This window comes from Pan troglodytes, chromosome 1, assembly GCF_028858775.2.
Source record: "Pan troglodytes isolate AG18354 chromosome 1, NHGRI_mPanTro3-v2.0_pri, whole genome shotgun sequence".
In the NCBI taxonomy this organism is placed as follows: Eukaryota; Metazoa; Chordata; class Mammalia; order Primates; family Hominidae; genus Pan; species Pan troglodytes.
Window position 1 is genome coordinate 40839327 of NC_072398.2, and position 14325 is coordinate 40853651.

Sequence of the window (14325 nt, forward strand, 5' to 3'; positions counted from 1 at the left end):
GTGAAATTTTTCATCCACCAGACAAACATTAAGCATTTCTTTCTTCTTCTCCTCCTCCTTCTTTTTAATATTCCTCTCTCCACAAAGGTGGGTTGGCTCTCAACTCATTGGAATAAAAGCTCCATTAGCCTCAGTGCACGTAAGGCTTGTGGGGTTGGCGGGGATTCAGGAAGGATAAAGAAACCTGATACACATTCTTCAAGTAATTAGAGTTGGTAAAATAAACTGTGTGCATTTCATTAAGGGAATGGATCCATCAGGCTCAGGACAGGGCAGGAATCCCATGCTCACAGCACCAGCCTTTTGTCTCAAATTAACCCCTGGCTGATAAAAAAGGTTCCCATGGAGTCACTGGGAGAACATTCCTGTATCCCATCTTCATTCCTTTCTTGCTGTCAGTCTCTGAATCCACATAGTTTTTCTCAGCTGTCTGAAGCCCTGCAGACACTACAGTTCTCTTCCTACACATGACATATGTTCTCCAACTCCCCCCACAAGTCCCTACATGGAATGCTCCCTCCCTCAGCAACTTGCTGTAATTTGCAAACATATATCCAGGAACCTACTCTCAGCCGAAAGGACATGACTTTTCCATGCTTGCCAGTAGCCAGGATGGCGTTGCACTGAGACAGCCACGCTTTTGATCAGCCTTGTGACAATTAGCAACATAGATTAGATGATTGATTGGACATCAACAGAATAATCTGTGATTATGAAATAAATTCTCTTTGGAAAGTAAGAAAGTCTTTCCTAAATTCAAATGATCATTCTTATTTTAGCTCCTTCTTTTAAAAGTCTGAGACAACTGAACGAAACTCAGCTTTCAAAAAGCCAAGGACGTCTTTGAAATTTCATTCTACATTCCTGGATTACTGATGCTGCCTCTCTATCTGAGCTCTTTATCCTTCCTTCCCTTTTTGCAGACTTCAAATCAGCCTCAGTTTTCCTCAATTATCCTTTTGCCTCTCCTTGCCTAGAGGAAACTCTGAAAATTTTTTGCATATTTGATGGATAAGATGGAAAGGACGGTAGGTGAGGAAATACAGCAGCTAAGATGACAAGCCAGCTCTCCACTGACCACACAGGCACATCTCTAGCAAGGGACAGGAAGACAGAAGAATGAATGCAACAGGACTGCTAAGAAGTAAAGACAGTCTTCAGCTATGCAAGAATAACAGCTAGAAATAGACAAACTGAAGAAGAGTTTATGGAAGGAGGAGCTGTTTTGTCCAGAGAGCAGCCTGGTAGTTTTCCGTTTTCAAATGCTTGGCTTTCGGGGCTCTGATGTTTCCCTGCACAGTTGTGTCCAATCATGACAGAGACAAGGGAAACAGCCAAGGCTACAATATCAGGTAATGAGGGGACTTTCCTGACGGTGAGGGCTGTGAAACATGGCTTTCACCACTTCTGGGGGTCTTCAGGATTAGGAGAGGCAGTCCTCTATCCAGGGAAAACAATACAGAGCTATCCTGGATGAATTCTGAGTAGCATTTCTAACTCTAGAAAACTCTGCACATCTAGGAGCATATACCAGGGCAGAATGTAGCACCGGAGTAGGGCTGGGATGGGGACAGGGTAGTGCTAGCAGGAAACTGCTCAGCTCCTCAACCCAGCCTGGTTCTCCTCTGGCTTCAGATGAGTGGCTGGTATATTTCCCCATAGTCCTGGCAGATATATTTCGTGGTGTTTTATTTCTCATTGTCTCACTGACGGTTGTGTGTGTGTGTGTGTGTGTGTGTGCGTGCGCACATGTGTGTTTCCTTGGCCATTTGCTCTACAGGAAGGTTTCCAGAGATATTTCCGTGAGCACAGATGCTTCAGTGGTGACAGGGAGCAGGCAGAGACAGCTTTGGAGGATTGGGAGGAGGTCTGTTCATGCCTGTGCCTTCTCTCCTCCATGAATTCAGCTATTTGGCATCCATCACGTCTCTCACTTCCAGCTCACCGGAGAATCTGAGGGCAGCTCCTGTTCCCTGCTGTCCTTTGCACACTTCCCTCCCTTCTCCCTCCTCACCCCCTTCTATTCCCTGATCTCCGTCCCCATTCTGGTTTCTTCAATTTCAATGAGTTTATTGGCATGATGAATGTTGCCAAAGCCAATAACACTGAGTCTCAGTGTCTGGGGATGGATTTCACAGTGGGAAGGGGGCGATGGGGGCCTCGGACCGCATTCCCACTGTGGGTTTCTGCCTCAGTCTGAGGTGGTGGCAGGCTGCCAGAGACCTTGTTCACTTGGGTTTCCAGTCTCAGCTGAACCCACCAGCCTTGTCTCCAGACAGGGAGAATATTCTTACGATGGCAGAGGTCATGTCTGGAGCCTCAGGTTTAGGAGAGGAGGGGCTTTAAGCTTATGTTTTCAAGGAACAGTCTATAAATAAATTCCACACTGTCCTGTACCAACTATGTTGTTAAAACTCCAGCCTCCTACCAACACTGCACATTCCCAGACCAGGTCCAGCGTGAAAAGACAGGTGGCTGTCAGCCCAGGAGTTCACACAGATTCAAAAGGGTCCTTGAGGGCTCTTCTAAACAAGTGAGAGTCTTACCTTTTTCCATTTTTTCCATACAAACACACACACACACACACACAATACAAGAACAATTTAGAGAATCTGAGATAGGCAAGAAAAAATGGGTTTTATTACAGCTAGAGCCTCAAACATCCATTGCAAATGAGATCTAGCTAAGGAAGTCTTCTTTCTAATGAATGAATTTTCTCAAGCTCCCATTTTCCCTCTCTCTCTCCCTCTTTCTCCCTCCCTCCCACCTCCTCATTTTCTCAGACCACACACACACACACACACACACACACACACACACACCCCTTGTCAGCACAGCAGACTTTTCCCTCCAGGGTGCCTCAGCTGATGGAAATTTCTATTTGCAATGAAAATCAACTTTGGAAAACGTCACAGCAAGGGACTTTTTTTCCTGGCTGCCCCAAGATTGATCTGGTCCATAGGATGCCCCAGATCATTGCATTCGGTAATTTCATTCTGCTTATGATCTATTTCTTATACGATCAATATGATAAATGCGCTGGAGAGCAAAGTGGGTTACGGCCCGACGCCGGTGAAGTGAGGAGGAGAAAGGAGCACTGGGCTGCCGCGCTGTGTGTCTCATGAAGCAGAAAAGCAATTCAGTCAGACTAAAGGCTACAGACAAGGAGGCATATTCTCCTGATAAATGCAAATGATGTGACTACATTTCCCCCAGCACAAATGGGATGGGCAGGGGCAAGAGGAGACCAGTCCCGCTGTCTGTATCACAGCATTCTCCTAGGAACCCATAGCACATCTGCACACAGCACATTGGAGGTTTGAGAGCAGGATGCGGGAGGAAAGAACGGGAGTTTGCTTAAATAATCAGGACTAATGGCAAGCTCCCTCTTCCTGACTCCACTGTGACTCTGAACATTGCTGTTTTTAAAGCACAGTACAAGAGAATCAGGCATCCAGTGAGCGGAGAACCACAGGGAAATATCGGACCGTGCGCTAATCCATGAGCACCCCATCATCTTCTCTGAGCATCAGAGTTCCGTTGGCTTCAGGTCTTGTTAGGTAACAATCAGTTTCACTGTCTGCATTGTGATTTTGTGCCAGGGCCTTCTGTTTTCCCACATAAGTCCACATGTCTAGCTATCCTTGGGCCAGCCATGGAATTCTCTGCCTTAAAGCTGCATCATCTGTAAATGGGGGTCAATTACATCGCTGCTGCTGCTGCTGCTGCTGCTGCTGCTGCTGCTGCTGCTGCTGCTGCTGCTGGAAAGTAATCTTATGAGGAAAAAATGCAATAATGTAAATAACTTCTAAAAGTATATAATGTGCTGAAAGTATAAGGTATTAGCTTTGGCAGGCACCATGAAGCTCTAAAAGGAGAAGAAGAGGTCACTGCCCTTAGATAGTTTAGAAATTAATAGAAAACATGGGTCAGATGTTTGAAAAGGAGAAGCAAGACAAATCAACACAGAGGGAAGGGTTCTGGACTCGGAGAGGTCAGCCCTGTGTTGTAACTAGGGATCTACCCCTCCCTCAATGCATGAGTTGTACAAGTTCTTTCCTTACCCTGGGCCTCAGTTTCCCCAAAGGAACATAAGGCAGTTGGGTAGTCTATTAAGGCCACCTCTGGCTCTGGCTTTTTGTGAAGCTAAGATAAATTGAGCCCTAATATGGATGCAAATGTTAACGAGTGATCTGAGCTCCAGAAGGAGATGAAATAGAGCAAGAGTTTAGAAGAGGGGAAGGAAATATTGGCAGGATATTCTAAATGTAGAAATCAACCTTGCTAAGTCCCCAGTTTGGAGTGAGCAAGTCCCAATCAAGCATGTTCCAAGAGGAACCTAGGGAAACATAGAAAGGCGAAGGGTGAGGAGGCAGGGAAGGTGACTTTGGTTCAGAGCCCTTGTCCAGGTTGAGAGAAGATGGGGAAGAAGGAGTGGACATTGTCATCGGGCTGGGTGGGATCTTCATATTACATTCAGGGGAGCCTGACTGCTGCCCCCACATCCTCCCATCTGCATCAAGCAGACCGTAGCTTTCAGAGCCCCTTCTCCATGGTGGGGGTGGTTGGCGAGGTACTCTGTCACTGCACACTGCCGTTGCTCTTGTCCTTCCAGGAAATTAAATTTGAAGTTGCTCAGCTCTGCCAGTGCTTGATCCCTTCCAGACACTTTCCACTCCCACTGCAGAAAGCTTGAGGATGGCTGGGAAAGGTGGGAGAGGAGGGAATGCCATGGGTGGGACTGTCATGGAGAGATGGATCCCAGCAACTCTGCATTGGTGATTCTTTGCATGGAAGCCTAGTATGTGGACCTCTAGTCTCTGGAGAAGGGCAGACAGAAGGCCCCTTATATTTTCTCATCGAGATGGCAGAGGCTGTGATGAGACTGTCATTGGGAATATTGATTACATGGCTACTGCTCCAAGGACAGGGCTGGGAACTCTGATACAACTGACAGCCAAGCCATTCATGGCTCAGGTGGAAGTGATCAGGAGAACAGCTCACCTGGACATTTCCAATTTGCAAAGGGACCAAGGAAATTGTGTTCTGGCTGGGTGCAGTGGCTCCCGCCTGTAATCCCAGCACTTTGGGAGGCTGAGGTGGGTAGATCACTTAAGATCAGTAGTTCGAGACCAGCCTGGCCAGCATGGTGAAATTCTGTCTCTACTAAAAATACAAAAATTAACCAGGCATCATGGTGCATGCCTATAATCCCAGCTACTCAGGTGGCTGAGACAGGAGAATTGCTGAACCCAGGAGATGGAGGTTGCAGTGAGCCGAAATCAGGCCTCTGCTTTCCAGCCTGGACAACAGAGCGAGACTGTCAAAAAAAAAAAGAAAGAAAGAAAGAGAGAGAGAGAAAGAAAGACAGAGAAAGAGAGAGGGAGGGAGGGAGGAAGGGAAGGGAAGGGAAGGGAAGGGAAGGGATTGTGTTTTTAGTATGCACTGGGTTTACCAAAGGTGTATCTTAGGTTGTATTCAAAATCGCCATTCATTCATTCAGTATATTTTCAGTCACTGGGAAAAGGAATTCCAAAGCACTGATGTACTGCATGTCTTCTCTGCAGCTGAGATGACTGAGGCTTGCCCAGAATCAGACAGATGGTAATTAGGAGAGCCATGGGTCTAGACCAGCATGGAAGGCTCACGGCTTTTTGAAGGAGATAGGGGCCTGGGTGGGTGCAGGGCCACATGCAGCTGCTAAGCCAAATGCAGCTGTTTGAAAATTAAGACAAAAAAATAAAAATTTTAAAAATGGGCACTGCTTATTTTAGTCAAAGTTTTCTCATTTCATCTCCACCTAAATTTCTCAGCAAGTGTGAAGTTCAAAAGAGACTGCAGAGTAGTGTCAAGGATCAAAGGACAAGGCCTACCCTCTTTGACCTTCATGAAATGAGTTGTCTGGACAGAGCGCATCGGCTTCCTTATTAGTGACTGAGGATCGTCAGCAAAGTGAAAAAAAAAAAAAGTTATTGGCTTGCAATCCAAAAAGAGAAATATCATTCTTCCCCACCCTCTCCTACTGAGTTCATTTTCTATTGACTTTACTTAAGTTTCTCTAGGTTCTTGGCCTTGAAGATGTTTCTGATTTGCTCTCTGCCAGCATCCTGGGATGCTCTTCTTTTGTTAGTAATGAGTTCAATTCACATGAAAAGCCAGAGCCTGCTTCTGAGGCGTTTGGGTAAGTCCCAAGCTGCACTTCTGCCAGTCCCACTGCCTGAGAATTCTTATCAAGCCCCTGGACAATTTAGACTCTGCTCACTCCAGCATATTCTCAGTGCTCCAGAATAAGGCAAACACCAAAAATCAATAGGAATTTTCCAGTGGGAAGATTTCCAAAGTCACCAAAGATTTGAATTACCTTTCCATAATTGGAAAAGTCCACCAAATAGCAGAGAAATGATCTCTTTCTTTTTCCCCCTGGTTGCCAATAGAAACAGTGTCTGCTCCTAATCCAAAGAATATCATGAGACCTATTCCCAATGAGCTCAACCCCAGTAATTGAAAGCAGCCCTGTATTGCCTTTGGTCTTGGGTATTTTCATCATAGGACTGTTAGCGCCAAGACATACACTTTGCCAAGGAAAACTTTCCTTTGAAACCTCTATCTTATCCAAACAGAGAGTTGGAATTGACTCTTGGCAGTTCCATAGATAGTTTTGAGTTATGAAAAATAATACATATGTGTCTGCCAACCTATGAGATTGTCCCCAATCTGAAAAAAGTAGCCTTGCACATGGACCCATCTTTCCTTCCAATAAACTGATAAAAACCAATGCACCTGTTACAACTTCAGAGCCTGCTATGTTGGCCTTTAAAGCCACCTGCAAAATTCCTCTGGATGTGACCTCAAGTTGCTTCTACTCAAAGAGATGTGTGTAGCAAAAGAACAGGAGATGTTAGAATGAAAGGGAAGAGCTGGCATGTAGAGAACTTCAGTTGCATTCTTCAAGGAGAGGCATTCGCGTTTCAGTTCTTGGAAAGATTGCAGTTTGGGGAAGGTTTGGTCCAGCTTGGAAGAGCTGCAGTGTTAGAAAACAAGGCATTTCCAGGCACTGTCTACCTCCTGGGGGAGTGGAGTGGGTCTTTGTAAAGATAATCATGTTTATATTGAGAAGCTGATGAAAACATTTTGCAAATATCCAAACCAAGTTTGTGACCTGGAAAATGGAGGTATCCACTCTATGTGCAGCCTTTTGCAGGGCAGAGGCTTGGTAAGGAAGAAGACAGCCTTTCTTGAGGAATGGCAGGCCCTGTGACTTGTCTGCCAATCTGCAGAGCTCAAGGCTCCCTGTGCTGCCTCATCCTGGGTTACTGATATCTCCCCTAGTTGCCTTTATATATCCTCGAGGTAAAGTTTTGCCACACCACACTCTCAGGACACTCACTTTTGTGGGGGAGAAAACCTACTTAGAATCATAGAATCGCATAATTAGACATGACCTTAAAGCCTATTTAGTCATATCACCCATCTCATGCTAGAATGCCTACAAAACAGAGCATACTGCCAATGACAAGACCATCACTACCAAGTGCACCACATGAGAAGCAGGACTGCACAGGGCCAGATGACCCCAAGTAGCAGCCACAAATATCAAAGCAGATAAACCAACTTTGCCAGTTCAGAGGATGAGTGTTGTGGTTAAGATTATGGACTTAGACTGTATGAAGTTAGACTTCTTGGGTTCAAACTCTAGCTTCACCATTTACTCCTAGATGACCTTAGGCAAGTTACTTGATTTGTCTGTGACTTGGTTCTTCATATGTGAAATAGGAGTAATGTTGTAATACCTACTTCATTTGGTATCTATGAGATTAAAATGAGATAATATAAATAAAGCACCTAGAATAGTGCTTGGAATGTCTATCCTACTTAATCAACTGAGATCTTCCTTAATTTTGTTTAAAAAATACTATATATAATTTTAAATATATACAAAAGCAAAAATAACATACTGATTTCTCACATATCAAAATAGTATAATGAATGCCTCACTTAGCTTCAACAATGATTAGTGTGTGGTCATTCTTGCTTTGGCTACACCCCATCCACATTACCCACACTTCTGATTGTTTTGAAGCAAATCATATTTAAACTTTCAGTATTTCAACAAGTATCTCAAGAAACAGATTCTTTAAAAAATAGTAACCACAATAGCAATACCACACTCATCAAAAATATGAAAATAATTATATAATACTAAATATCAATGATTGTTTTATCTCTCTCTCTCTCTCTCTCTCATTCTATTTATAAAATTAGGTCATTTTTTGTATAGAGTTTCAACAGCCTATATTTTCCTGATTGCACATCATTTAATGTGTCCCTCTATCCCCTTGTATTTCCTGTAAACTTGTAGTTAGATCTGCCAGCTTGATTGATTCAAGCTCAATAATTTGATAAGGCTACTTCATGGGTCATGGTATTTCTATCAGGAGGGTCATAAGGTCTGGTCATTTCTTTTGTATGTGCATGTATGTGATGCCACACAATATCAATGATCATTGCCTAGATTTATAAATTCATTGTTGGGTTGCCAAACAAAATATAGAATATCCAGTTGCATTTGAATTTCAGATAAACAATGAATGATCATTTAGAATAAGTATGGGGGCCTTCAAAAACTCATGGAAAACGTGTATTACAAAAAAACAATGCAAGGATTTCAAAAACCTTTTGCACCAAAACACTCATTCTAATCTATTACAACATGTCTGAACAGAATCTAGTTTGATGCACCAAGAAAGATAAGACATCAGTGTGAAAAGAGCTCCTATCAGAGCAACATGAATTCTGCTAAAATTGAGGCAAGAACCATCAAATTTATGGGGAAGCTTGAAAGAATGGTGAAATCATTGCTGTTTTATGAAATCTTTATGGTGACAATGCCCCAAAGAAACCAGTAGCTTACAAATGGATAACTCGTCTTAAGAAGGGATGGGACAATTTTCAATTTGAAACCTACAGCAGCAGACTATCCACATAAATTTTTGAGGATAAAATTAATCTTGTTCATGCCCTAATTGAAGAGGACCAATGATTAACAGCACAAACAATAGTCAGCACTACGGATACCTCAATTGGTTCAGCTTACACAATTCTAACCAAAAAATTAAAGTTGAGCAAACTGACCATTGATGGGTGTCAAAATCGTTGCACCCAGATTAGCTGCAAACAAGTGCAGAGTTTTCAATGGAAATTGTAAAGCTCAGTGGATCTTGATCCCCCTCGTTTCTTCAAAGCATTTCTTTGAAGAGTCTTAACTATAGATAAAACATGGCTTTACCAGCACAATCCTGAAGACAAAGCACACTCTAAACAATGGCTACCAAGAGGGGGAAGTGGTCCAGTCAAAGCAAAGGTGGACTGGTCAAGAGCAAAGTTCATAGCAACAGTTTTTTGAGATGATCAAGACATTTTGTGTGTTGGCTTTCTAGAGGGCCAAAGAACAATTGCATCTGCTTGTTATGAGAGTGTTTTGAGAAAGTTAGACAAAGCTTTAGCAGAAAAACACACAGGAAAGCTTCACCAGCAAGTCCTTCTCAACCACAATATACCTGCTCCTTCCTCTCATCAAACAAAGGCAGCTTTGTGAGAGTTTTGATGGGAAATCATTACATATCCACCTTATAGTCCTGATTTGTCTCCTTCTGACTTCCTTTTGTTTCCTAATGTTAAAAAGATCTTTAAATGGCACCTGTTTTCTTTAGTTAATAATGTAAAAAGACTGCATTGACATGGTTAAATTTCCAGGACCCTCAGTTCTTTAGGGATGGACTAAATGGCTGGTATCATCACCAACAAAAGTGTATTAAACTTGACAAGGCTTATGTTGAGAAATAAAGTTTCTATTTTTTATTTTTATATTTAATTCCATTTTCCATGAACTTTTTAAAGTCCTCTGTTATATCCCGAATATTTCATGAGACATATACTAAGCAATTATGTGTTGTTTATCTGAAATTCATATTTAAGCAAGGGTCCTAATGTTTTTATTTGCTATATCTGGCAACCCTAATTAGGGAGGTTGCAAAACTGTCACATTTTAATTGCTTTATTCCTTATTTGTTTGTTAGTTGAAATATTTTTATAAAGAGCAACTTCCCCTCATCTACTTGATCATCCCAAGATATAGATCATATGAGAGAATCAAAATAAATGCTTGATTTTTTCTCCTTTTACTTAGTTTTTAAAATAATGAAAGTTTTTTCAATGACTAATACAAGTATCATTATAAACTCAAAAAGTAAACATATTTGTTGTGAATTTCAATCCTTTGCAGTTATTATCCTTTCTTATGCTCAAAGTATTTCATGTTTGATCAGTAAGAATCTATTCAAGTACATTCCTGAGTTCTTTTGACATGACAGTAGTGTTTGATACTTACTCTGTTTTCTGGTATAACAAGACTTTCCAGACTTGTATATTTCCTTCCATGAATCTGGACTCAGACATTTCTTCAAGAAACTCTGGTTCCTTTTAAGAGAAAATGGTATTTAGAAAACACAGTCTGAGAGCTAGAGGTGTTCAGTACTACTGGGTTGTTCATTATTTTTGTTCTTTTTGGTAGATAGAGCCAGTAAACACAAATTTTTTAAAAATAATATAGAGCTCAAGTTCATAACGATACTTCCAGCCCGAATACAGAACCACAGGTTTTTCTTCACTTTGTCAATCTCACATCTGTATCTTTCTCCCATAAGAAAAAATCCCGGCCGGGTGTGGTGGCTCATGCCTGTAATCCCAGAACTTTGGGAGGCTGAGGCAGGCAGATCACCTGAGGTTGGGAGTTCGAGACCAGCCTGGACAACATGGAGAAACCCTGTCTCTACTAAAAATACAAAATCAGGTGGGCATGGTGGCGCATGACTGTAATCCCAGCTACTTGGGAGGCTGAGGCAGGAGAATCGCTTGAGCCACAGAGTTGGTGGTTGCAGTGAGCCAAGATTGTGCCACTGCACTCCAGCCTGGTGACAGAGCAAGGCTCCATCTCAAAAAAAAAAAAAGAAAAAGAAAAAGAAAAAGAAAAAAATCCTCGTTCTCTATGACAATCATATGATTACTCATATATAACACATACACATAAAACAATATACATACCTAACATACTTCACAGACACTATCACTTCACTACCACCAACAATATGATTACTAAGAATAGCTTAAGATTTTTTTTTTGTTTTTTTTGTTGTTGTTGTTGTTGCTCTTAGGGTATACCCCACTAAGGACATAAAAAAATACTTATTTTTTTACAGTACTTGAAATACTTCCCTGGTATGATTACGCTGTAACTGGAAATACATTTAAGTACTTTCTTTTTGCTTTCATTTTACTTTATAAAATTTTAGGAATTGCTTTTTTGTCTTTTGTTACAAAATGATGTAAAAATATTTGCATAGCTTCAAAAGCAAATCCATAAAACCATGGCATATTTAAAGTCGAATCTCTATCCTGGTCTCTATTCCTTCTCTCTTTCTGTGGGTAAATTTGTTATTTTTATGATTTATCCTTCAATAGTGTATTCTTCCACACGTTACTCTAAGCAAATTCAGAGATATATTTGTATCCTTCTGATTCTTCGAGGCTCAGTTCCAGTGTTGCTCCTCTGAGGCATCACCACCATGAATGGAGTACTCATCAAACTGATTACAGCCAGAGGTGTACCCTGCCTGACAATATACTGGAATGGACACACTAATTGTTCATAGTTACCCTCCATTCTGATTGTTCACTCCTCTGTTGTAGTTATTGGTGCCTGAGTTTTACCCAATTACAATTCATTGCATTCATGCCTGCCTCCTTTGGTAGCAAAAATTACTAGGATTTCCTAGAAAGCCGAGACCAGACCAACCCTTACACAGCTTTACATTCCACACAGCCACAGCCTCAATGAAAATTTGTTAAATTAAATGCATAAATCAGTGTCTCTCAGCCCTGGATAAGCATCCAAATTACCTTTACAGCTTTTTCAGATTTGTTAAAAGTACAGGTTGCCAAATTATACCCAAAACTCAGTAAATCTTCAAAAGTGATCAACAAGAATCCAAATTAAATGATAAAGCATGCTTCTATTATGCAGCCAGTTTGAGCACCATTGATCAAAATCATAGCCACTCAGCATAAATGTACTGATAGAGCACAGGTGCTTTCAGTGGATGTTTCTAAATAGATTCTCCCCTCTGCTGCTTGAGATGGTGCAATATTGCTAGCACAGTCCAAAGGAAAATTTAGCTTATCACTTTATTTATCCTGATGGTTTTCTTCAGAGAAAGCTTAAGAACTGTGGAGGGTGTGGTTTCTGCTTTTGAAAGAGAATTGGTCGCATATAAAGGTTAACTACATTTTCAAGGTCAAACAGTTGGTCAATACTTGGGATGAACCCAGCTTTGTGACCCTCTGGTCTGGAGTGCTGTCCACCATTAGAAAAGCAGCTGCTTCCCTTTCCCAATCCTAAGATCACCCTGGAGCAGAGATGACACCAATCTTCCGATCTCTCTAAGGGCACTTTCTCCATCCACAGGCAGGACTTTAGAGCCAGAAGGAAACTTGGGGATTTTCCTGAATCCCTAAGGTGAGAAAAGTGTGGCCTGACTCAGAAAGATAGTTAAAGGCAGCAGTTAAAGGACTAGACTCAAAGTCACCTGCCTCCCTGACCAATCAGGCTTTTCACTTCCTGTGCTGCAGCAGTGACAGTCTCACCTATTCTCATGTCATCAGAGCTGATAGTCAGTGCACTGAAGCCTTGTGGTAAGAATGAAGCCAAGTTAGAGTTGCTGGCATCTAATCGCAGCCAAACAGCCTAATATCACATCTCTGCAGCTATGTAGACGGCAAGAATCAGACTCAACTCCGCTTGCCTAAGCTTTAGTGGCAATGGCCATCCCCAGACCTGGGTCCAGGACATTACACCCAGTGCAAGTTGAAAAGAGAGCAGGGAGTGGGCTAAGAAAAGATTATCTCCTCCTACAACAACAACTTTAAATGAGCTCTCTCATTTGATTTTTCTTGATCATCCATCTAGCAGTGAAAGGAGGCACTGGGTGGATGGGAAGGCTGGGGGCAGGGGATCCCCAGGAGTAGCAGCACTGTTGGCTTCCTCCAAGTCTGCCTTTTCACTCTTTTCACTTTTATCCCCAGGACTCGATAGGCTAGAGATCCTTTAATTGGTGTCCTGGTGGAAAGAGATGGCAGTTGGGTTCTATGGAAATAAGGCTTAAGTTTTTCTTCCATTGTGCAGGTCCACATAATCCTCACCATTCCCTGTGCCCCTGCCCACAGTTTGAACCAAAGGCAAAAACTGGAGGTGGTCCTCCTGGTACATCTGGCTGTTTTGGAAAGCTCCAGGGAGGGAGTCATCATGGTAATCAAATGCATCCATTAAACCCAACAGACCCTTTTAATCATAGGCACTGTGCACGCGTGTGCATGCACACACACATGTGCGTGCACACACAAACACACACACATGTGTGTGCGCACACACACACACACAAAATTGCCTGTCTCAGTGCACTCTCTGGGGCTCACTCTGGTCTCCCTGGCTTCCACAGTGTGAAGCAGGGCAAAAATCTATTCAGGTCAGAAGGCCAAGGTTATGAGGGAGGAAGGAAACCCAAGGGGGTGGGCAAACATGCTTGAATGTGGCCAAAGAAGGGGACTGAAAGGCTTTGAAGGCAAAGAGTCCTATAGGGATGCTAATCATAAGTATTTTATTGTGATAATGCTGGGTCTCTTTCTCTCACTGGGATGCACACAAAACTGCAATGGGGAACAGGAGCCTCCCAGCTGCTCACTGTATTGCCATCAGAAAAGAGGTCAGTGGTAGAAAAAAGCCTTTTGCCCAAGGCTTTTGGAGAAATCATTGCTTTCACTGGATGAAGGTTCATAAGAAAAACTTAGTCTAGAATTTAAGAATCTTCTTGCTAAGAGGACGGTAAAACTATGACAGTATTCAAGGTTATTGGTAATATATTCTAGACCCTTTAAAAGTTATAAGGTGGTGAATGTCCTATTATCGGATGGATCCAAGGAAATAAAGAATGACGACTTGCTGAGTTGATGTAGAAGATATTCTTACAGAGGGTGGAGTGGAGTTGAATCGTGTTCTCCGAAAAGTTACATATGTTCAAATCTAACTCCTGGTACCCCTGCATGTGACTTTATTTGGAAATAGGGTCTTTGCAGACATAACCAAGTTAAGATGAGGTTATACTGGATTTGAGTGAGCCCTAAATCCAATGACCGGTGTCTTTATGAGAAGACCATGTGAACACACACACACACACACGCACACGCACACGGAAGATGGCCATGGCCATATGAGGA

General features: G+C 42.3%; 1 protein-coding gene across 1 annotated transcript in view; it reads left to right on the forward strand.

Annotated features, from left to right (window-relative positions):
- Positions 1–1259: 1259 nt before the first annotated feature.
- Positions 1260–14325, forward strand: part of PLXNA2 (plexin A2) — a 242733-nt gene continuing 229667 nt past the window's right edge. Inside the window, exon 1 of the mRNA XM_016937865.4 lies at positions 1260–1352. Within this exon, the coding sequence (XP_016793354.2) occupies positions 1313–1352 (40 nt within the window). The 5' untranslated portion in view covers positions 1260–1312. The remainder of the gene's footprint in view (positions 1353–14325) is intronic.